Source organism: Penicillium cataractarum (genome assembly GCF_028827025.1).
Source record: "Penicillium cataractarum strain IBT 29864 chromosome Unknown utg000005l, whole genome shotgun sequence".
Lineage (NCBI taxonomy): Eukaryota > Fungi > Ascomycota > Eurotiomycetes > Eurotiales > Aspergillaceae > Penicillium > Penicillium cataractarum.
The window spans coordinates 532929-546436 of NW_026622741.1; the positions used below are offsets into that span (position 1 = coordinate 532929).

At 51.1% G+C, this 13508-nt stretch overlaps 4 protein-coding genes across 4 annotated transcripts; 2 read left to right on the forward strand and 2 right to left on the reverse strand.

Annotated features, from left to right (window-relative positions):
- Window positions 1–834: 834 nt before the first annotated feature.
- Window positions 835–1965, reverse strand: N7496_005962 (MOSC domain-containing protein; the record flags this gene model as incomplete). Its single annotated transcript, XM_056698891.1, has 1 exon — window positions 835–1965. The coding sequence occupies one exon, from the start codon at window positions 1963–1965 to the stop codon at window positions 835–837; it is 1131 nt and encodes a 376-aa protein (XP_056554304.1).
- A 708-nt stretch (window positions 1966–2673) lies between these two features.
- On the reverse strand, window positions 2674–3694 carry N7496_005963 (putative pyroglutamyl peptidase type I; the record flags this gene model as incomplete). The annotated part of the gene is made up of 2 exons (XM_056698892.1): window positions 2674–3420; window positions 3584–3694. The coding sequence occupies 2 exons, from the start codon at window positions 3692–3694 to the stop codon at window positions 2674–2676; spliced, it is 858 nt and encodes a 285-aa protein (XP_056554305.1).
- A 1324-nt stretch (window positions 3695–5018) lies between these two features.
- On the forward strand, window positions 5019–6934 carry N7496_005964 (cytochrome P450; the record flags this gene model as incomplete). Its single annotated transcript, XM_056698893.1, has 6 exons — window positions 5019–5243; window positions 5309–5425; window positions 5486–5588; window positions 5637–5705; window positions 5781–6389; window positions 6495–6934. The coding sequence occupies 6 exons, from the start codon at window positions 5019–5021 to the stop codon at window positions 6932–6934; spliced, it is 1563 nt and encodes a 520-aa protein (XP_056554306.1).
- A 3156-nt stretch (window positions 6935–10090) lies between these two features.
- Window positions 10091–12109, forward strand: N7496_005965 (uncharacterized protein; the record flags this gene model as incomplete). Its single annotated transcript, XM_056698894.1, has 1 exon — window positions 10091–12109. One exon carries the CDS (start codon window positions 10091–10093, stop codon window positions 12107–12109), a length of 2019 nt encoding a protein of 672 aa, XP_056554307.1.
- Between the last annotated feature and the right edge of the window lie 1399 nt (window positions 12110–13508).

Below are 13508 nucleotides of genomic sequence, written 5' to 3' on the forward strand. Positions count from 1 at the left end.
CCCGACAATCTTTAAAGAAACGATTCCCAAATTCCAAGTCCGTCATATCGACAGATCCAAAGTCCCCAAATAACACAGCAGAGCATGTCCTGTCAGCATCCCCTCTTCAACCGAACCCCCGAAACCCCATTTCTTCAAACAACACACTAACACACTCTACAATAGAACAACCCTCGACCAAGTGATAAACTGGTCCCGCCAGAGCTCCCTCTGGCCCCTAAGTTTCGGCCTCGCCTGCTGCGCCATCGAAATGATGCAAGTCTCCATGCCCCGCTACGACCAAGACCGTCTAGGCATAATCTTCCGCGCCTCCCCACGCCAAGCAGACGTGATGATCGTCGCCGGCACGGTAACCAACAAAATGGGGCCCGCACTTCGCCAGTGCTATGACCAGATGCCGGACCCCAAGTGGGTTATTAGTATGGGCAGTTGTGCGAATGGGGGCGGGTACTATCATTATAGTTATAGTGTTGTTAGGGGGGTTGATCGGATTGTGCCGGTGGATGTTTATGTACCGGGTTGTCCGCCGACACCGGAGGCGTTTTTGTTTGGTGTTTTTCAGTTGCAGAAGAAGATGAGGAGGACTAGGGTTACGAGGATGTGGTATAGACGGTGATGGGTGGGAGACTGTGTGGGGATGTCATTTTGGTTCAATTTATGTGGTAGCCTTGGGGAAGGGATATACATCGTGCTGCAATTCTTAGAAAAGATAAGCAAGACCTTAGTGTTCATTTTGGACAAGACTCGTTCTTCCTCATAGAGAAGAAAATACATGTCGCCTGCCACGATAGCGGCGCATATCTCGTTGACATGCTCTTCAAACCCATCAACAACTTAGAATCCAGTAATATACCGATGTTGATTCGTCTCCTCCAGCACCTCCAACTTCATGCCCACTTCCACAGGCCCCTCACTCCTCGGCGCGGCCAACATCCCAAAGCAAGGCTTATACTTGATACCCTCATCGACACGACGATACGAAACCAGCATATCCCAGGGCTGTTTTTTATGTTTTGCCGCAGTATCCGGGTTAACATTCGGGACCTGACAGCGCGCACAGCGGGCAACAATATCCAGATCAATAGGTGCATGGTTAGCCTTTTTTTTGGAGATCCCATCATTCAAGCCACCCTTCTTAGACGAACTGCGAATACGCACAGTCTTCCACGAATCCTCGACCCAAGGCGTTTCACCACGGACGATGATATTCGGTCTAAAACGCTCGACAGTGATCGGATCAACATCCACACGACGAAGCCGAGTATTCAATTCAGCCAATGACGCTTCCGAGGCAATCAGAATGGGGAATACGTCCGGGAAACCGGTACTCTGGACACGGCCTAGCACTTTGGGGTCTCCATTTCCCTTCAGCACGCGCGGTGTCGGACCCTTATACACCAGTGCAACAGGACGACCCATAAACTCCGAGAACGGGGCATTGACAGCATCGCCGTAGATATATCCGTCTGTATCATTATCCCAGATTTTAACCGGGGCCACGACAGTGTTAGCGTCCAGCCATTCCGGGGATGGATGGGACGGGATGCGGACGGTATTAACGGCAGGTTTGTCGGCAGAAGTACTCTTCGACGGGATGGTGACTACCAATTCAGTCCCATCAGCACTTAACCCCGTACCGATGCGCGTCATATCAGGAATCTGACGAATAGTCAGAAACTCGCGTGTCGATGCATCGACGAGCATCCAGCGCCGATCAAGATCGAGACCGTGTTCCTTGAGAATGGTGGATTGGACCTCGAAACCACGGCAGGATTTGATGGGGTACATGCGCAGCGAGACGATTTCACTGGATTGGCGGCGCCAGCGCCAGAGTTGTGCGAGGCGCGGGAGAAGTGAAGATTGTTTGGTCCATCCCTTCAATTGTGGGATGAGGAGGAAGGGGAGTATGAGGAGGAGTCCTAGGACTAGGGCTACTAGTGGTGGGGTTGGATGTATATCCAGCATGATTTGTGGTTGTGTGTGTGAATGGATGGAGATGAGAGAAATGAAATTTGGGGATATACTTGGTTGGAGTCATGGGCTTATTACCTCAGGGCTTCTCCAATCTATAGTTGTGGGGCTTACTGGAAATTTCATAAATTTCCATTATGTGACCAGTTAAAATTTGCAAAAATGAGTATGTAATGAAAGAACCGGTTTTGTAGGTCCGGATTGATAAGCACCCGTTTGTGCCGACGGTGGCCGCCTTCCAGCTTGGTGCCTGGGGTGCTTATCACGAGCTGAGGTAGTATCCCAACAAAAGGTAATCGAGTAAGCATACGAGCTCGAGAGTGATTGGCCCAGCACGGAGCATGATAGTAATATGGAATTGGAGGGACTGGACTGAGCTTGGGTGCGGTCAAGCATCATTCAGAGTAAGTGGAGGAGAGATAAGTTTTATGTTCAAACTTATATATTCAACTATGCTAAAAACACCATACGCGCATCATATGCGAACGAATTAAGATAAAAGCCCGAAAAGATATCAATCCCTGCCACAGAGCTCAATCTGCAGCAGATGCAAAAATCCAAAAAAAGAGATCCAAAAGAATACCTACATCAACGCAAGTGCTCGTATCAAAGGCTCCGAGGGCAGCCTTACGCCAGGGTCATGCCCCCCCCGCATACTCCAAGCAGTGGTATATGAATATCCAAAATATACTCATAAAGTCATCATGCAGCGGCCTTGCGTTTCTCATCAATCCAGCAAGTAACCATAGTCTTAATCAGTGCCAGCGCAACGTTACGCCCACGCTCGATATCCGCATCCGCCGAACCACCGGGAACATGCAAGAAGAGCACGTTCCGGTCCAGGCCCTGCCTCTTCGCCAGTGAGAGACTGGTATAGAAAATGAAATCGCACAGATAATGACCCGGATCCTGCGAGACACGCAGGTCCAGGCTCTCCGGTGCGTGGGACTTCCATACGTGCAGGAAGTGGTCATCCGGCGGGTAGGGTACGGTGAGGCTGGTGGTGGGCGTGACAGAGCCCGGTGTCTGGCTCGCATTCTTGATATCTTCTTCGGATGCGAGACCTGGGACTAGGACGGGTGGTAGACCCATTTCGCGCCATCGTTTCTCCCCGTCCTCGTACCCGTTTCGTCCATCGATATCGGTGATGTTGTAGTCATCGCGATGGGCGAGGGATTCTACCGAGTAGTATGGACGGGGCGAGGCGATACCGATATGAATAATTAGATCTGGTCGTCGCCCGTCGTGTGTAGCTGCGTATTCTTCCAAGATCACGGGCAGAGTCTCCCGAACGGTTGCGTATGCCACGGGGATGGGAGATGGATGGACATGAAGAGAGATACGGCGCTCGCCATTGGTATCATCGGTTTTGAGGGGCGAGAAGGTGAATGAGGGAGGAAGAGATGAGGCGATGAGGAAGGATGCGTTGACGAGATTGGTTTTGAAGGGCTGGATTGGGGGGTCTCGAGTTAGTCTTGTCTTACATGGGACCTTGATCGAGGGGGTGAAAGGTGGATAGATGCAGATGCATGGTGGATGTGTGTCGCTCTCGGTATCGGAAACAGGAGAGATCCGATGCAGATCGGTTGTACGTCAGTGGGCAGTGACTTACACCAAATCCCGTTATAAGAACGGAGATCTCGTTGGAACCCTGCGGGGATTGCGAGGGTTGGCCCACCGGGGAGGAGTGGGTAGGCGGGACCACGGGGCCATAATCTCCCATGGTGAGAGTCTCGGGGTATATTTATAGGATGAAGGAGGAGTAGAGAGGAGAGGGAGAGGAGGTAGATGGGTGAGGGTATTACAGAGAGAGAGAGAGAGAGAGAGAGAGAGAGTAGACGAGGATGGTCAAAGGAAGAGGGAAGGGGAACATGTGAGGGTAAAGAGAAGGACTCACTGCGGGGAGTGGCTGGTTGTGGGAATGCGGGGACTCGAAGCTGATTGGTCGGGTATACTTTTGAGTACTCGAGTTAGACTTTGATCACCCACTTGATGTAGTTCAAGTGAGCTTGTTACCTAATAGTGATGAGAGATTGAGTTAATTGGTAGTCGTTTAGCTGATAAGAATAATCAAAGGGGGCTCTTATGTTACTAGGGCTGTTGTTATACCATTGTTGCTGTAGTATATCTCTGCTCAGAACCGATGATCATCGTCAGCATCTTAACTTTGACCGGGCTTGACTATGACGATGTATACATAACTCTATTTGCACCTGTCATATACATTCTACTGTAGAACATGTCTGACGAATGAATCTCTCACCTTGGCTAGACCGCGTCTCACTCTAACATCGGCCGTGATACCTTCCTATCCCATCCGCTCTAGAGTACTTAGAATACTCTACGCACAGACTATTCTAAATACAAAGAGATCAAACTAGCACCACCTTAATCCCTGATCCCACCACTAAATCCAAACCCACTGCGTATTCCTCGTATTCACCCAGTGGATCCCCCCCTGCCATGCCCTCTCGATTTGCCTAATCAGGCAGTGATTGATCTGCACACTCTCGTTCTCACATTCCCTTTTCTGTACTCTCAAGTGGTTAAAGGTTAGTCCCAGACCACCCTAAGACTCGGAACATTTCATTTCCCCCAAACATACTGTCTCCCATAAATGGTATCATCTTCGGAGTCTCCCTATTCCGAGCCTCGCCCTAAAGGCATTAGCGTTGCTCTTAAACGGGCGACTCTCGGTTGGTCTAGCTTCCGGCAGTGGCGTCGACAGAGTCGTTGCCCTGAGTGCTCTCCAAGGCTTTCGGCTGGTTTGCTCCCGAAGATGTAGCGAATAAGATCACCATCTTTACAATATACTCTAATTGTTTTCGGAGTAATAATCAACACACTGGCTATGACTGGCCCGAGCGTGAAAATGAGGCTGGCATGGTCCTTGTTCCTATAAATTGCTATTATTTGGCAGGCGGGCAGAATGAGCAGTTTGCTTGAGAGAATTACAGTCTTGACTTCCTGCTTGTCCTTTCTGATTCTTTCTCTTGTGACTTTCTCACTCTTTGCTCAACCTTTCCTAGCTTCGGATTTGACTGGCTATGGCTCTTCTTGCCGAGCTTCTGGCCATACCCTACCTGGCCCAGGGTTTATGCGTGGCGGTCCTCGTACTATTCGTCTCCAGCTTCTGGCAGGATCTCTCCGATGAGATCCCGTATAGCCGGATACCGTTAGTCGGCAAGAAATGGTGGGATCTGTCGAATAAAAAGGCCAAGGCACGATTCGCGGAGGCTGCAAGAGCTCTGATCGCAGAAGGTTTCGCCAAGGTAAGACAGTCAATGGGCTCTCTTGGACCAGAGAACGAGCACCGAATATTCACGAGGGTGGATAGGGTTCCGGCGTTTTCCAAGTCATGGCTACGACCAGGCCTCTCATTGTCTTGCATCCCAAATACGTGGATGAGATCAAGAACCATCCCCACCTGGACTTTGAGCTTGCCACGAAAAAGGTATGTTTCACCATCATATCATCGAAAACCTAGAGATGGAGATGGAACTGACCACCACAGAACTTCTTCGAAGATCGAATCGCCGGGTTCGAGGCATTCCACCCCGCCGGTCCTACGAGGATAATGCTGGACACGGTGCGAATCAAGCTAACCCAAGCACTAGGTATGTCAAACACTGCATCTTCCGAGGTAGATCCCTAACACAGGCCAGGCTCATTGATAATCCCACTCTCCATCGAGACGGCCGCCACGATGAAAGAAGCCTTTCCCCCATCAGACGGTACATCTTCCCCTGCCCGGCATTACCTACCAGCGATACCATCTAATATCCAAGCTGACTGACTTCCCTTCCCAGAATGGACTACATACAACTTCTCCCACAAAATCCCGTGCATAATTGCCCGCCTCTCCACCCTCGTCTTCATGGGCGAGACCGTCTGCCGCGACCCAGCTTGGCTCGACGTCTCAGTCAACTACACAATCGACGCCTTCCTCGCAGCCCGCGCCCTGCGCATGTGGCCCTCCGTGCTCCGTCCCTTAGTCCACTGGTTCATGCCAAGCTGCCAAAAGCTACGACAACATTTTGCCGTTGCGCGGGCCATCGTCGCCCGTGAAATTGAGAATCGCACCTTGGCCAAGCAGGGTCAGCTTGAGTCGGGAAGTGAACCGCGTCGCGCCGATGCGCTGGATTGGCTGGATGAATTTTCGACGGCGTATGGGTTTGTGTCTGATCGGCCGCGTGAGCAGATTGGACTAGCGCTGGCGGCGATTCATACTACGTCTAATCTGTTGACGAACGTGGTGTATGATCTTGCGGCGTATCCGGAATACGTTGAGCCGCTGCGGGAGGAGATTAAGGCTGTTTTGGCGGAGGATGGGTCTTTGAAGAAGACTAGTTTGTTGAAGTTGAAGTTGATGGATAGTGTTATCAAGGAGTCGCAGCGAGTGAATCCTGTGAGTTTTGGTAAGTCGAGTCTCCCCCCTTCCATTTTTTACTCTCTTCCCTCTTATACCCACTAAACGCTTTCTCCACGCATCAAACCAACTAACCACCCCGTCCTTCCCGCAGTATCCATGAACCGAATCGCCCTCACCCCAATCCCCCTCTCAGACGGCACCGTCATTCCCCGCGGAGCCACCATCGCCGTATCAGCACACATCAACGAAGACGACACCGTCTACCCAAACGCCTCCACCTACGACGGCTTCCGGTTCTACAAAAAGCGACAGGAGCCCGGTCACGAGCACCGACATCAACTCGTCACAACGACGAGCGAGAATTTTGGCTTCGGACATGGACGACATGCATGTCCGGGACGGTTCTTTGCGGCTAGTGAGATGAAGATTTTGCTGGTGCATTTGTTGTTAAAGTATGATTGGAAGTTTAAGGATGTCAAGGGGAGACCGAGGAATTTTGAGGTTGGGACGGAGAGTATTGCGGATCCGAGTGTTGAGATGTTGTTTAGGGGGAGGGTGGCGGGGGTTGATCTTGCGATGTTGGGGGAGTGAGAGGGAGTGAGCATGGATATGTGTGCGTATTTATGGATGTGATTTGGAGGTTAAATGATGTAAAATTTATTGATTGTGATCTATGCATGAGTATTGATTAGGTATCTGCGTGTTAGCTGATGCTGGATGCTATCCCTTGATATGATTTCCAGTATACTTCGTATCAGGTCGTTTCAAGCGTGGGCATATTCCGTATATCTTGTTAGGAAAGCGTCGTTGAGATATACTATACCTCCCCTCTTATTACAGTCGTACCTTTATAAGGTTACCCGATGGGTACCCGTGGGGTGATAATAAAGACGGTTCCTGGTGGGCTTTGATCCGTCCAACATGTCGTGGTAGCTTCACGGCCCGTCAGACAGAGTTTCGGCATCGGATCTGGCTACCACGGAGAGAGGTGTGTATGAGGTTACAGTGAGATGATAGATATAAACTACATTAAGCATACAAGCCTGGTAGTTGAATAATAATGTTCTAGTCTTTATATAAAAGAGGTAGACAGAGTATGTATTACATTAGTAGAAGAAGAGAATAACCGTAGCTCAAAATAGAAGCATTCTCTATGCATATGCCACTACTGTAGTACTGTAAGATAGTGGGAACTAGGAAGGTCCCGCTGTGGCTTCACATTCCTTTTGGTTCAGTTCCACATGATCGAGATAGAGTAGCACGGACCGGACGCATAGGGTCCTCATCGCGATGCAGATGTAGAACTAAACCTCCAGTCTACGGAGTAAATAGATGATTACACTATCGCAATTCCTCAACGAAAAATCAAACCTCAAAGTTTAGCATGAACCAGGTATTACAGTATGACTCAGGCCAAATGGACAACATGACAAGCGGGACTCCGTCATTTCCAGAGTGGAGCCATATGAAAATACAGTCCGTATCTATGTAATAATATTACTATCCATACCCATATCAAATCACCAATTCGCGAACTATAATACCCATAATAAACAGCGCGACACGCGACGCGTCCCTCAACGCGCTACGCGTCTCCCTCCGGAAAGAGTTATATTGGACCTCTTTAACGAGACAGCACTAGGCCCCAAAAAATTGGATTTCCCCCCTTCCCTTCCCGAATCCCGATCCATGGACTCTTTTTTTTCTTGGTGGGTTTGGGGGCTTGGACATGGTTCTGGCCCGCCCTTGTGGGGTTGGGGGAGGATTTTGTTCACCGCACAATGGATTTACTGTTGATGGATTTGAAGAGTTGGAGGTTTGAATAGTAATAATAGTAGTACTATGATTAAGTGGTAGTTCTGCTCTTGCTGCTAATTATCTTGTTACTTTGTAGTGGCCAAAATCAATTGCAAGGGAGTATACTAAGACTATACTTACTGTCCTTGGTAGAGTAACTGTAAGTTCAAAGCTATGGGCATCCGCTCGTGCTCCCCGCCACTCTATTTCCCATAGGACAGTTCCGGAATTTCCCCTCTCTTAGACCTTCAAGTCTTCCCATAACGGTCAAGATCGAATGCAATGGTCATCACTAGTACGGTATATACTCTCACTACTGTAGGTGAGCTGATCACCCGACGCAGGCAGCGTGACCGTTCGCGGGAGGATCAGTCAGTTCTACTTACTGTGCTTGATTCAGCTTCGAGGGCCCTTGCAGAGAGGGGGGGGGGTCCACTAGAAATCTTGGAAGTTTGGAAAGAGGTGATTGTAAGAACGGTGGGATAGGTAGGATAGGATTAGTTATATGGTATACAGTGTACTCTATCCTGCAGGCTCGTCTTGTCTGGTGATCTCGGTTCACGACTATGATCGACCGTACAGCCTACGAAGACGGGTTAGATATGGAGCTTTGAGTCTACCTACTACTATGGCTTTGCGAATGTGTGTGGGCTCCAATCGTGGACTGGGATTGATCGAAACGGTATTGAGGGTTCCTTCCCAGCCCCCTCTATTTTTCTAAATTTTGATGGTGGAACGCACTATGGAGTGGTGTAGCTATTCTTGGATCTTGAGATGTTGAAGAAGGAATAGTATTAATGTACGGAGTAAATTGGTTTCATACTATATACGGAGGAGTATACAATAGATGCTATGGTCTTTTGTAGAGCATAACTGCTCTACCCTGTAGTCTGTATAATTATGTACAATGTACTCCGTACCGTATCCTCCGTAATGCAATCATCCTCTTGATCAAGCTGCAGCGTGCATCAAGTAAGGTCCGGGCTGCAGCTTCTCGACTCAGGAAGGACTCGAGGAAGATCTAAACAAACCGATCCATTCCTCGAGCAGGAGCTAAGAAAATAGAGACTCGATAGCAAAAGTATCACTGTAACAAGAGAGGGGGAAAGAGAATAGGCGAAAAAGAGGCTAACTCACTAGCAAGTTAGCTACAGGTAGGAAGCATGTCTAGGAACGACATTTTTAGTCGCGAGTAGCGCAGGTCCTCGAGGTGGGCCGTAAAAAAGATGGGCCAGTCCGGTACTCGATACCGCCAGATTCAGTGTTGGCACCGCCTAACGATGGAGTACCGGGTACACCGTGTATCTCCAGTTGGCTGTTAGCCCCGTTTCGCCCGTCCCTCAGGGCTTTCCCTCCCCAAGACTCTCCGTCCGCCTCACTGCTGGCGCCCAACCGCACCTTCCCTCTCACCCTCTCACCTCTACTCTTTCCTTCTTCCCTTCTCTCACCCCCTTCCCTTCCCCCCCCTCCAACCACCTTTCCTCTTTCCTCTTGCGAGTTTCTTTTCTCGCACTTTCTTTTGTATCTTGTCCGGTCTTCGGTAATGACGACTCTTTCCTTTCCCTTCTTCGCCGGGATGGAGTCGCAGTTGTGATTTGGTGACCCGATATTCCAAGATCTCCCCGAATATCACCCAGTTGGCGCATTCCCCAGGAACCACCTAGACCCTCAGATCACCTGAAACTCTAGGTCCTGTTTGCACTGCCTATCACTGATCATTTCATTACTACGCCTGACCTATTCGCTCTCGTTCGACTTTTCTTTTTCCTTTTCTCTTCACGACTCACGACCCTACCCTCAGCGCGATCGCGCGAGCTGCACCATCTCACCTTCCACAGCCGCGTAATTGACCAACCCCCCTTCCTTCCCTCCCCCAACTCCTTTCTCCTCCGCTTCGAATTGTTCCTTCCCCACATACCAGTGAGCGGATCCCCGCCACGACTCTCAATCATGGCTCAGCGTCAGCTTTCGCAGACGCTGCCCAAGAACTTCACCTTCCCGTCGCTCAGTACCGATGAGCCCAAGACCCCCGAACGCGAGTCCGCCCAGATCGAAGTCCCACCTCCGCCGCGCCATTCCTTCTCCAGTTGCCGTTTGCCTCGCGTGCGCGTCCGCTCCGGCACTGATGTCTGCGAGCGCATCAACTTGGACCTTTTCCGATTCCAAGGTTCGCTCTCATCACAGGATGTCCCCGTGCCTTCTATCGAGTACCCGCAAGGAAGCTCGCCCTCGGGCGCGACTTACTCCGACGACCTTGCAAATGACGATCGCTTCCTCGCGCCTCCTCGCCAGCGCTTGATCTTCAAGACTCCCCCGGCCCAGGTTCGCGGCATGCCTTTCGATGGCAGCGACTCGGAGCAGATGTGGCCTTCGTGGGATGAGACTCCAGGTCTGGCGCGGAATATTAAGCGCCCGGGAACCGCCTGCTCTGATTCCTCCTGCGAGTCCGTCGAGACTTATGCCTCGCGCCCTTCCGTAGGAGGTAGCTGCACGAGTGTGGAGAGCGATTCCTTCGACCACGCCTTTGTGCTCGAAATCGCCAAGGAGCCTGGGACCGAGTCTCCCACTCTTCCTGAAAGACAGCAGGTCCAACGACCCTTGGTCAAGGACAAACTCTGGACTCGCGAGATGGATAATCACCTGTGGAACACGTATCAAATGTACCTGCAAGACCCGACCATCACCCCGTTCAAGCAGACCCCCGGCAGTATTCCGCCATTGGGCGTCACGGCCAGAGTTGCGCGTCGCGCGAAGCGCACCTGGGACAGCAGCAGACGATTGTCCTTTGCGCCCACTCTCCCGACTCAATCGAATGATCGCAGTGGCAGTTCCACTCCTCGCGCGCGGGAATCCTCCGTGCATCATCCCGCGTGGCCCCGGTCGGATGCAAAGACCCGTTGTCGACTCAAGCATTTGTGCCGCCGCAAGTTCTCCATTTCGCCTTACTACCACCGCATCATGCAGTCCCGTAGCCCGGAGCCCATGGCCGACACGCTTGGTGTGCCTGCCGAGTCGCATGTCCGTGACTTTGCCGGCAACACGAATGCCTATGCCACTCGCGATCTGGGTGTCTCCCTTGTCTCGACCGAGCACTCGAACGTTCTGGCTCAGCTCGCCAAGGAGCCGGTACCGGGAGACTCGGGATCAAGCTGGTTCAACAACGCCATTGTGCCCGAAGCCTCGCCTGCTCTTCCGGCACCTCAACCTCCCACTCAGCTCTATCAATTCCCCGCAATTGATCCTCATAATGTGCCCCCTCGCTTGGGGTCACCTTTCGTTTACAGCACATGGGGACCCGGGGGTTCTCGCCGCCATGCCACGGATGTTCCCCAGTCAGCCCGACGCGAGACTATTCATGTTCCTAACCGCCGTTTGCGTCGGGCCACCCATCTGGAGACTACTCCGCGAGATACGGATGACGTATTCACGAGCGATGTGCATGCCGAGAAGGATGCCGAGGACGAAGATGTTCAGACTCGCTTGGAGCATTTCCTGCGTGAGAACAAGTTCCAAAGCATTGGCAAGGGCCGGGTTCGCCTTCGTAACCGCGGTGCCACTACCTCTGGCGCCGTTGCACCTCGGGATGTTGACCAGCTCTTTTCACCTCCTTCCTCTCTCAACTCCTCCCAAGCCGAAGGTGAGGAGACCACGCCCACCACCAAACCTCCCATCAACCACTTCTTGAGCCTCGGCGGTGAGAACATCAAGCGACTGGGTTCTCCCTTCAAGGTCGAGTCCGCTTTCAAGCGTCGAGATGGACCTGGGCGGTTCATCAGACATGCACCCTCGCTGTCAGAACCATTTCCCAATGGCACTATCACGCCGTACGCCGAGACGTCGACCAACCCGACTCCCTTCCAGGAGCAGAAGACCGCAGTACCGGTGCTGCGGAACCCCTTCGAGGAGGGCCTGTCGGATGCCGAGCGCATTCGCCGGCAGATCCAGAACATGTCCTCCCTGCGCCAGTAATTGTGCGCCTGTCCGCTTTTTTTTGTCCTGCTGTCGCCTCTTCCCGACCTTTCCGACTGCATTGTGGTGCCGATTTATTTGCGACCTTTTCTTTTCAACCCTTTGCATAACGACCTGAACGATACACGAGAGAAGCACGTCGGCCATCGCTTCCCTCTTCTAATCGCAGCCTTTATTTTTCATGACAGCAACGGCCTTGACGAATGTAACGATATGCTTTGAGATGGCCCGAGATTTTTCCTTCAACTTTCCAGTGTGTGTTCTGTACCTGGCTTGCTTGGGCATTATCACTCCCCTCAAAAACAAACCGACTGCTTTCCCACTACCATGATTTTCATCTACTCTCGCCACCGAAGAGAAACTTGTGATGGGCTTTTTCACCCTTCTTTTTTTGGTGTCGGACACTGTACACTGCGTTGACTTGTCAATGATCCGTTTTGTTTCATGAACGGATATCATATTGCGAACTTCCAACATCTTTCGTGGAAGTTCCAATCTCTAACGCAGTGTCAGGTCTCTCCTTGAACGAACGTCATTGCATTCTACAAGGAGTAGACCAGCCGACTCCCATTGGGACTTACTTTCATTACTGCCCCCCTCTATTCATTTCACTCAGCGTCTTTGGATGACAGTGTGGTTGCTGTGGATTTGAAGACAAGGATCAGGACATGACCAGAATGTCTGACTAGACAAATTCGAATCCATCCATACCTGCCATCTTTTGATGCTCATTCACTCTCTCTCATCGGCTAGACCGATTGATTCATTTCCTTTTCAGTTTCCCGTTCGGACCCGTGGCTTATTGTCATATGTCACGCACCGACAAGATACACCAAGAAAACCATCAAAAACACCGCAAAACCCTCAAACTGAAAACCGAAAAACATCATTACTGCTCTCAGCTACTCCCTCGTCTAGTTGCGAGCCACCTTCTTTCGACTTTCCTTTATTTCTTTCTGTCTCCGTCTCCAGTCGTCTGTCTCGTGTGTGCCACTAGCCAAATGATTGAGCACTTTATCTTGCATGGCGACGTGCACTGGATGACCTTCCGCCTCATAATTTCTCTTCGGCAATCCTCCAACGGCATAGCTGAACCTCGCTTTGCTAACCGGAGCCAACAACATCCCCTCTCGACTTCACCTTGACCACCTCTTCCCGAGGTGATGCATGACCATGTCTCCGAATTCCCCCCAAAAAGAATGTGCACGACGATACACTATGCTATTTCACTCCCATTACATAGACGAACCGAAACGAAACGACCGCACATGATTTTCGAATGCCTGTTGCGCCCCACGAACGACCCTTTTCCTGACTCTGATGAGACGCAGCGTGGTGTTTTGGTTGTCGTTCTTCTTCTTGATCTGCTCCGCCTCGCCTTTGTGCCCGTGCCTGTCTG